Here is a 7,592-nt window from a genome sequence, read left to right as displayed (position 1 = left end):
CCACACACACACACTTCTCCCCTGGCCTCATCGATTGCAGCGATGAGGGCTCCATTCTCATCACTCTGCTGTTAATGGCAGAGCAAACACAAACAGCATTCGCAAGAGGCCGCCAGGAAGTGGCTCACTCATCAGTTTTCACCTGGCACACTAAGAAGCAGGCTTAACATCTGCAGAGGCTCTACCACAGCCGGCAGAGGGCTGAGCCCTGTTTGCAGGGGCATGGCAGGGACTATGGAAAGAGGTGGCAAGCCCCAATCAAGACTCATGAGAAGAGTGCGGGAAGCCCACAGATGTGAATCCCATCTGGGCTTTTTTCTGCCCAGATGTCAACTTGTCCCTTTGTGGCTCCTGGCCTGTTCCTTTGGGCTCCCCAGGCGAGGGCAGATGGACCTTCCAAGGACCCTGCAGAGCTGCTGCCTGTGCGCTGTGTATCCATGGTAGATGTCATATGAGCACTCCTACCTGGGGAGCTGGAGGGAGGAACCATGCTTCAGGAGTCAAAGGTTCCGCTCCATTCTGCAAACCCATTGACCCGTGCGTGCCCCAGCGCTAGCTTTACATCCTTGGCTTTTCCATCAGGGCCTGTGGGATGCTGGGTGCCCCGTGCTTAAAGCCTAAGCAGAGCCCCGTGTGTCTACTGGGAGGTGGAGCACACCTGCCCCAGCATGTCACAATACAGCGTAGGGAGCCCCAAGCCACGCCTCACAGCTTACAAGGCCTTGTCTGTCATCCACTGTCCCTCATTCCACCTCCAGAGAACAGACCCGGGTGTCCTCAAGCCCGCTGGAGGTCCAGGTCACAGGGTGGCCCTTCTGTATCAGGCACTCCCAGAACACCCCTCAATGCAGGAATCCTTACAGCTCGCTTAGCAGAGCCCCACCAGAAGCTGCTCTTGTACCCAGATGTACCCAGATACGGGTACAAGACGGGAAGTCGTCGTTTCCCCCCTCCCCCGAGAAACACACAGTCGAGTGTCTCCACTGTCCACCGGCCTGGACCTGGGGCTCTACTCAAAGGTCCCAAGAACTTGTAGGCAACATCTGAGAATGATCATGGCCACCCGGGGCGGACTCTTGGGCCAGGCTGCCCCTCGCTCTCTGCAGGTGTCCCAGGAGCAGGGAGCAGCTGACCCAGCAGTGAAGCGAGGGGTGCTTTCAGAGCCCCGCTGACCACCCACAATCCAGATGGCTCCCCCGGGCGGGACTCACGGCGGGGGCGTCGGTGGAGGTGTAGCGTAGGATGACCTGGAAGGGCTGGTGCGCCTGCACCTCGGGAGGCAGTGTGACGGTCAGAGAGGAGCCATAGTCGGTGAATGGATCCAGCCTGAAGGCCAGCGGGCAGCCGGCAGACTCCGCGCCAGGCGCGTCGGCGAAGGCGGGCAGCGGGGGTCCCGACCCCGGGGCAGGGAAGGCGAAGGCGCAGGGCGACTCGGAGGCGGAGGAGGCGCGGCGGAACGAGACCGAGTGTAGGCGCAAGGCCGGGTGCGCGTCGAGCACGAGCGCGCGGGGCGCGGGCCGTAGCGCGCACAGTTCCAGCACCAGGCAGCCGGCCAGCTCACGCGCCTCGGGCCGCAGCTCCAGGCCCAGCTGCAGGTGGCGGAGGCGGAAGAGCTGCGCGCTGGAGGCCGAGGCCACGTCCAGGGCGGGCGGCGGCTCCGGCGGCGGGCGGGCGGGCGCGGCTTCGGCGCCGGGCGCCTTGCGGCAGCAGCACTGCGCCGCCATGACCACCGGCGCTAGGTGAAATCCATGGGCGGCGGCCGCTGCAGGCCGCGGGCAGTGGGCGAGGGGCCCGGGCGGCGGTGGCGGTGGTGGTGGCGGTGGCGGTGGTAGTGGCGGCGACGGTGGCGGTGGGGCGCGGGCACAACAGGAAGTCGCGCCGGGAGCCGCCCGGCCCGTCCCCGCGCCGTGCGCCGCCCCGCTCAGGCTGGGCTCGGCAGCCACCGGGGGCGCTGTGTGCGGCCCGGGGCCTGTGCACCGACGCGGCGCGAGCGGCGGAACACAACGCCAGGCAGGACGCCCGGGAAGGCTGTGCGTCCTCAGCCTGCGCGCTGTAGCTACGGCTTGCGGGGTAGTCTTGGAGGCGGGACCGCCGCTTTCCCTGGGACGCAGGTGACATCTCTTCCAGTCGGTCCTCAGACTCGGGGAACGATTCTTGTGGTTAGTCTGATGCGATTGCTCCGGTTGGCCTGGGCAGTAGCTATGGGGTGCAAAGCGGCTTGAGAAAATGCACGGCGATCAAGTAACAGAGCCCTTACAGGTGTGGCTATTTAGATTCAAATTAGGCATAAAAAGAAACTGTCAGTTGCACTGGCCAGGTTTTAGGATCGGCTTGTTGTTGTCGAGATGTGTGTGGAGTGAAGACACACTGATGAACGCAGTTCTGTCTTGAGGCTCCAGTGTAAGGGCTGCAGGGCTGCAGGGGTAAAATGGCTAGCGCAACTAGACCATTCAAAGGTTGAGCTGTCCAATACCAGGACCAACACAAGGTGGACAGAGGTGCCCTGCTGTCTATCGGGAGGAGGCAGGAACAGATTCTGAGGGAGAGGGACTTTTAAAGCTGGGGGAATATTCAGGAAAGACACATTCTGTCTCCTGCTCTGAGAGTGTGGCTGTAGTGTCACTTCTCCGGAGTGCCCAGCTGTCTGGATTCAGTCTCCCCAAATGTAAGTCAAGTGGTCCAGCCCTCCTTCCACAGGTGAGAGGCACAGCTAAGTGGAGAGCAGGCCACAGGTGCAGCTTGGTTTCCTTTAGCCGGGGTCCCTCATGTCTCCATGTGCCTTCTTAGCTGGCAGAACATGGGATCACTCCTGGAGCCCTCATTTCAGACTCCAGGGCTCACGCTATCATTCAGAGGCAAGGATTAGAGGGAGGAAGATGGGGCATGAGGGAAAAGCCCTCAGAATTCCAGCACTTGGGAGGTGGAGAGAAACACATCAATAGCTCTCAGTCATCCTTGGCTGTATATGGAGTGGGTGCAGCCAGCTGAGTTAAAAAGAGTGAGGGGACCCAGAGTTAAGGTTATCGCTGCTTTCAGGTTTCCAGTGGCCTGTCCACAGATTATCTATGAAGGTAGATAATTGGACAGTCTTATTGGCCTGGGTTCCTTTTGTCCAAATGATGTAGATTGTAGGGGTCCCCCAGCCCAGTGTCAAATTGGACCCACAGAGGTAGGGGTCTTCTCATTTCTGTCTTGGTGATCCTTCCTTCTGCAATCAGAAGTTGTTGTACGGGGCAGCCTTGATCCAGCTACTCGATTTCTACAGGCGGGCTGGGTGTGCTGCCATATTTAAATAAGGAGCCAACACGGCTCTTTTGAGACCAAGAGGACATTTTGTACTGTGGAGTCAGTAGACTGCAATCTCCAAGCCTCCAAAATCCCTCACCATCATTGTGACCAGCCCAAGAACCTGTCCTCCTAACACTGATAAGCTACCCGGAGAGCCCCCTTGTGGTTACAGTCAGTGTCACACCCAAGGTTCTTAAGAAGTGTTTGGAGACAGTCCTGTAGTCCCTGGGGCGGAAATGCTTGGTCTGGCCAAAGCTCCAAGAACTGAGCTGGTGGAAATAAAAAGTTCCGGACACACCCCACAGATAACTTTCAACCTGGGCATTATGTCCCTTGTACCTTTGTCATCTCTAAGTGACTTACTCTAGTCATTTAGGTTAGCAGGTTAGGAGATATACCCTACCCTGATGGAAGGGCAGTGGCCTCTTGGAAGGTGGTGTGAGCAGGGACCAGCTACACAATTTGGGTGCAAACCTGGGCGTGGAGCCCTGTTCTCTTGCAAGCCACTGCAGCTTCAATGGCTCAATGGGGACAGTAGCAATAGTTCCTTTAAGGGATAAACATAAGGGACCTAGGGGAAGGAAGCTCAGTGGTCAGACTAGCTAGCTTGTGCAGCATTCCTGAAATGGATAGTGCCAGCCACCCACCCCTCTAGGACCGGTGCTCCCTATACATTTTGCACCGGTGGCCACTGAATGGCTTGTTCACCACAGCCAGAAGCCAGGAGTGTGGGGGCAGGTGGAGAAGGTGGTGTTTACTAGCACCCCAGAGTCTCGATCACGAACTGTGTACCTCATGTCCCCTTAGCTTTGAGTTCTGCTAGGTAAGAAACCTTTATTCTTCATTCTAATGGAGAGCCCTCCACCTGGGGACCTAATATGTCTTTATGCATAGAAGCAGATACGACCAAACCTTTTAGGCTCTTCAGGGAGCCAAACAGGAGTTATTGTGTTGGGTGGTGACAGATTATGACCTGCTAGAAGAAGCTGATACAGACAAACCACTCAGGCCCCAGAGATCATGAACAGGGAGTAGAAATGGGAAACCATGGTGGGGCGGTGGTGGCACACGCCTTTAATCCCAGCACCTGGGAGGCAGAGGCAGGCGGATTTTTAAGTTCGAGGCCAGCCTGGTCTACAGAGTGAGTTCCAGGACAGCCAGGGCTATCAGAAAAACCCTGTCTCAAAAAAAAAAAAAAAAAAAAAAAAAAAAAAAAAAAAAAAAAAAAAAAGGGAAACCATAAATAGCAACGCAGGGAGTTTATCCACTTTCTTATTTATTCACCGATTAACCAGAGGACACACATCTGTAATTTACACACGTAGCCAACGTGGTTCTTTGCTCTTCACCCACTATTACTTTAGATCGTGGCTACATTTGCAGGGCTCTGATGGAAACAGGTGTCTAAGCGAGGCTGTGTCTGAACTACAAGAGAAATCAACACAAGGTGGCAGTTGATGGGCCTGCCTGCCAGCTGGGGAAGATAACACACAGGACATAATGGGAGCTTGACAACGCTAGGTCAGACATTGATGTTGATACAGGTTAAGTAACGAGGTGGGAGGTGGGCGGCTGCTGTCTCTCAGCCACCTTGTGCACCGCCTCCCTTCCATGGCATAGCAGCTGTAAGCCGTGCTGGGAGACACTATGTTCATATCTAAGGGACCAGAAGTTCGGGAGACAGAGAGGTTCTGCCTACAAACCCAGGCACTCCCTTGGAGCAGGCAGCTTAGGACTCTTGGTTTGTCACTCCTTATCAACTGTCTGTAGGCTTCCCAGACTCTATCCTCCTTCACGCAGTTTGTCTACCTAAAACGTGCTGGTTTGGATTTGACCCAAACCTGACGAATAAACAAAGTTCCCCTATTCAGTAGACACTCCTGTACTACCATCAAGATGGGGCAACATCCGAGTGGAAAGGCAGAGAAGACACTTGGTCACCCAGCAGCTTACTCAGGATCAGTGGGTTCCCGGGGCAGGATGGCCTGGGCCTGAAGGGTCTGTTCATACTTCTCCAGCTGAGCCCAGAAACCCACATTGGGCTCGGCTACCGGGCGGGCGCTCTTCACCATCTGTAATCAAGAGAGCTACGGTGAGAGATCCGAAAGTCAGTCCGGGGTGCAGAGGCTCCGCCCCGGAGTGTGGAGGGTGGAGCCCGCCCCGGAAGAGCCCCTCTGTCCCTCTGCGGGGACCGGCCCCGGAAGGCCCGCCCCTGGAAGCGCGCACCTGGAAGGCGCGATCCAGGCTGCGGCCGCGGTGCCGCATGAGGTAGGCGGTGCAGACGGCGGCTGAGCGACTGCGGCCGTTCTTGCAGTACACGAGGCAGGAGCCGCCGTCGCGCACCGCGGCCTCCATGGCGGCGCAGGTGGGCTCCAGGTGCGTCAGCAGGTCCTCGGCTGGGTCGTCGAACACGGGCACGCGCAGCTCGGCCACTCCGGGTGCGCGCGGCCCGGGCTGCTGGCGGGAGACGTTGACGCACAGGGTGATGCCCGCGCGCACCAGCAGCTCCGTCGCGCCCGCGGCTCGCGCAGTCCCGATGAAGAGCGCGGGGGCGACGCGCGCGAACGGCGGCTGCGCGGCCTCGGAGGTGCCCATGAGCCCTGCGACCCTAGGGTCATCTAGGGGCTGCGAGTCGCGAGGCCCTGGCTCTGGCCACTAGGAGGCGACCTCACCCGCTCGTTGGGCGGAGCCTTTCCTGGCTTCGGCTCAGGATTGGCTAAATTGACGGTGGGTGGGGCCGGCAGCTGGCGATTTGGCTGCAGGACTGGGAGGCCCTTCATCCGCCCTGGTCTAGCTCTTATGACTAGCGTCTTTAGTGAGGGCCAAGGGGCTGGCCCTCTGCCCAGGACAGCGGGCCACAGGTCAGTTGCAGCTCTGTTCCCTTTCGTTAAATGCTTTCTAGTATTTCTAGTATTCCTTGGCTCCCTCAGTTTTTTCTTTTGTAAAACATGGTTCGTATACAATAAAACTACCACTGAATTCGTCTTCATGGACCAGGTGTTTGTTTGTTTGTTTTAACGTAATCGTTAGTTGTTTGGATCAGTACTGTGACTTCCCAAAGGCTATTTAGAGTTATTTAGTGAACCTGTGGAGTTAACTCCGTGGGCGAAGGCGCCAACTGTTGCTAAGCTTGATGACCCTAAGTTCTGTTCCTGGAACCCACACAGTGGAAGGAGAGAACCGACTCTTGCAAGTTTTCCTCTGACCTGCGCTGGGTGCCCTTTCATATACACAAGCGCTCACAAAATAATTTTAAAAATTAGAAAGAGAAATGTTCGTGTCTATGAAAGTCAATTTTTTTTCCTGATGTCCAGAACTTTAGAAGATAGTTTTTGTGAAGTACCACCATCTGGCAGCCCTAGATACTTAATTTCAGTTTCAATTTTGTTTTAGTTTCACTTTCATGGTTACAATATGCAACTAGAAGTCAGTTTCAATTACTCCTTACATCCCCACCATCCAGTTCTTCAGTAATCTTGCCAAAGAGAAAAAATATTCCTACCATCTCTACTCCTACTACTAAGTCTTGGTGACTCCCAGGTCGTGACTGTAGCCTGTAGCCTGGTCTTGTGTGCCCAGGTTGGCCTGGCTGCCAGCACAGGTGGAGGAGGCCTCACCAGCAACTGTCTACCTTTTTGACCCCCTAAGGAAGGAACTGACTTGACTTTACTGGGACAGGAAAGCCATATGTGGTCAGAAAAAAGTTCTAACCTCAAAGGGACTGAGTTAAGTATGAATAGCCATGGCTGGCAACATGGCTTCAGGTTGCCCCAAATTGCTTGTTTCAATGTACAAAGTTTCACTGGCATGTATAGTCACAGAACAAAATTAAGGCATTTTTCAAATATGTTGGTGGAAACATCAGGTAAGTGGGTTATAGCAGAATGGCGAAATTTGGTACAGGTTTCAGATATTCTCTGGTGACATTTCTTAACCTTTGGGTTGGAGGAAGCTAGTAGTCTGTTAGTATAGTCCAAACGGTTTTATCCCATAGTCACGGATTTTAGTGTACAAATTGAGGGCATGACTGCTCCAAGGTATGGTTAAAGAGAAGGTTTGTATGTATGTATGCATGTATGTATGTGTTTATTATTTTGTGTTTTTCAAGACAGGACTTCTCTGTGTAGCCCTGGCTGTCCTGGAACTTTACAGACCAGGCTGGCCTCGAACTCAGAGATCTGCCTGCCTCTGCCTCCCAAGTGCTGGCATTAAAGGTATGCACCAGCCCTGCCCAGCAGAAGGTTTTTATTGTAGAAATGGCGGTGAGTCTAGCCAGAGGCATCTGGGGGAGGGGGGGGGAGAGG

The 7,592-nt window shown here is 55.4% G+C and overlaps 3 protein-coding genes across 6 annotated transcripts in view; 1 reads left to right on the top strand and 2 right to left on the bottom strand.

The window, feature by feature from the left end:
* Rnpepl1 (arginyl aminopeptidase like 1) overlaps nt 1-2,065 on the bottom strand; it is a 10,060-nt gene extending 7,995 nt beyond the window's left edge. Inside the window, exon 1 of one of the 2 annotated variants that reach the window (XM_031368463.1) lies at nt 1,212-2,065. In XM_031368463.1, the coding sequence (XP_031224323.1) occupies nt 1,212-1,724 (513 nt within the window). In that variant the 5' untranslated portion in view covers nt 1,725-2,065. The remainder of the gene's footprint in view (nt 1-1,211) is intronic. The other variant, XM_031368462.1, reaches the window with a different exon arrangement.
* A 2,481-nt stretch (nt 2,066-4,546) lies between these two features.
* Nucleotides 4,547-5,955, bottom strand: Dusp28 (dual specificity phosphatase 28). Of its 2 annotated transcripts, XM_031368460.1 has the most exons (3): nt 5,515-5,952; nt 5,242-5,360; nt 4,547-4,713 (listed from the first exon to the last, which is right to left on the bottom strand). In XM_031368460.1, exons 1-3 carry the CDS (start codon nt 5,881-5,883, stop codon nt 4,644-4,646), a joined length of 558 nt encoding a protein of 185 aa, XP_031224320.1. In that variant the 5' UTR covers nt 5,884-5,952; the 3' UTR covers nt 4,547-4,643. The 2 variants fall into 2 exon arrangements, with proteins under 2 accessions (XP_031224320.1, XP_031224321.1); XM_031368461.1 differs by lacking the exon at nt 4,547-4,713 and having other exon boundaries at nt 5,238-5,360; nt 5,515-5,955.
* The window catches only part of Ankmy1 (ankyrin repeat and MYND domain containing 1), a 48,543-nt gene continuing 46,465 nt past the window's right edge, over nt 5,515-7,592 (top strand). The window contains exon 1 of one of the 2 annotated variants that reach the window (XM_031368455.1): nt 5,515-6,149. In XM_031368455.1, coding sequence (XP_031224315.1) covers nt 6,088-6,149 — 62 coding nt within the window. In that variant the 5' untranslated portion in view covers nt 5,515-6,087. The remainder of the gene's footprint in view (nt 6,150-7,592) is intronic. The other variant, XM_031368454.1, reaches the window with a different exon arrangement.

Source organism: Mastomys coucha, unplaced genomic scaffold (assembly GCF_008632895.1).
Source record: "Mastomys coucha isolate ucsf_1 unplaced genomic scaffold, UCSF_Mcou_1 pScaffold14, whole genome shotgun sequence".
Taxonomy (NCBI): Eukaryota; Metazoa; Chordata; class Mammalia; order Rodentia; family Muridae; genus Mastomys; species Mastomys coucha.
This window is presented reverse-complemented; position numbering and strand designations above follow the sequence as displayed.

Coding starts and splice junctions, on each gene's coding strand:
- Dusp28 (XM_031368460.1), bottom strand. CDS start 5,883: ATGGGCACCTCCGAGGCCGCGCAGCCGCCGTTCGCGCGCGTCGCCCCC. Junction 5,361..5,514: donor GCCTGGATCGCGCCTTCCAG/GTGCGCGCTTCC, acceptor TCTTGATTACAG/ATGGTGAAGAGCGCCCGCCC. Junction 4,714..5,241: donor CGGGAACCCACTGATCCTGA/GTAAGCTGCTGG, acceptor TTTCTCTTGTAG/TTCAGACACAGCCTCGCTTA.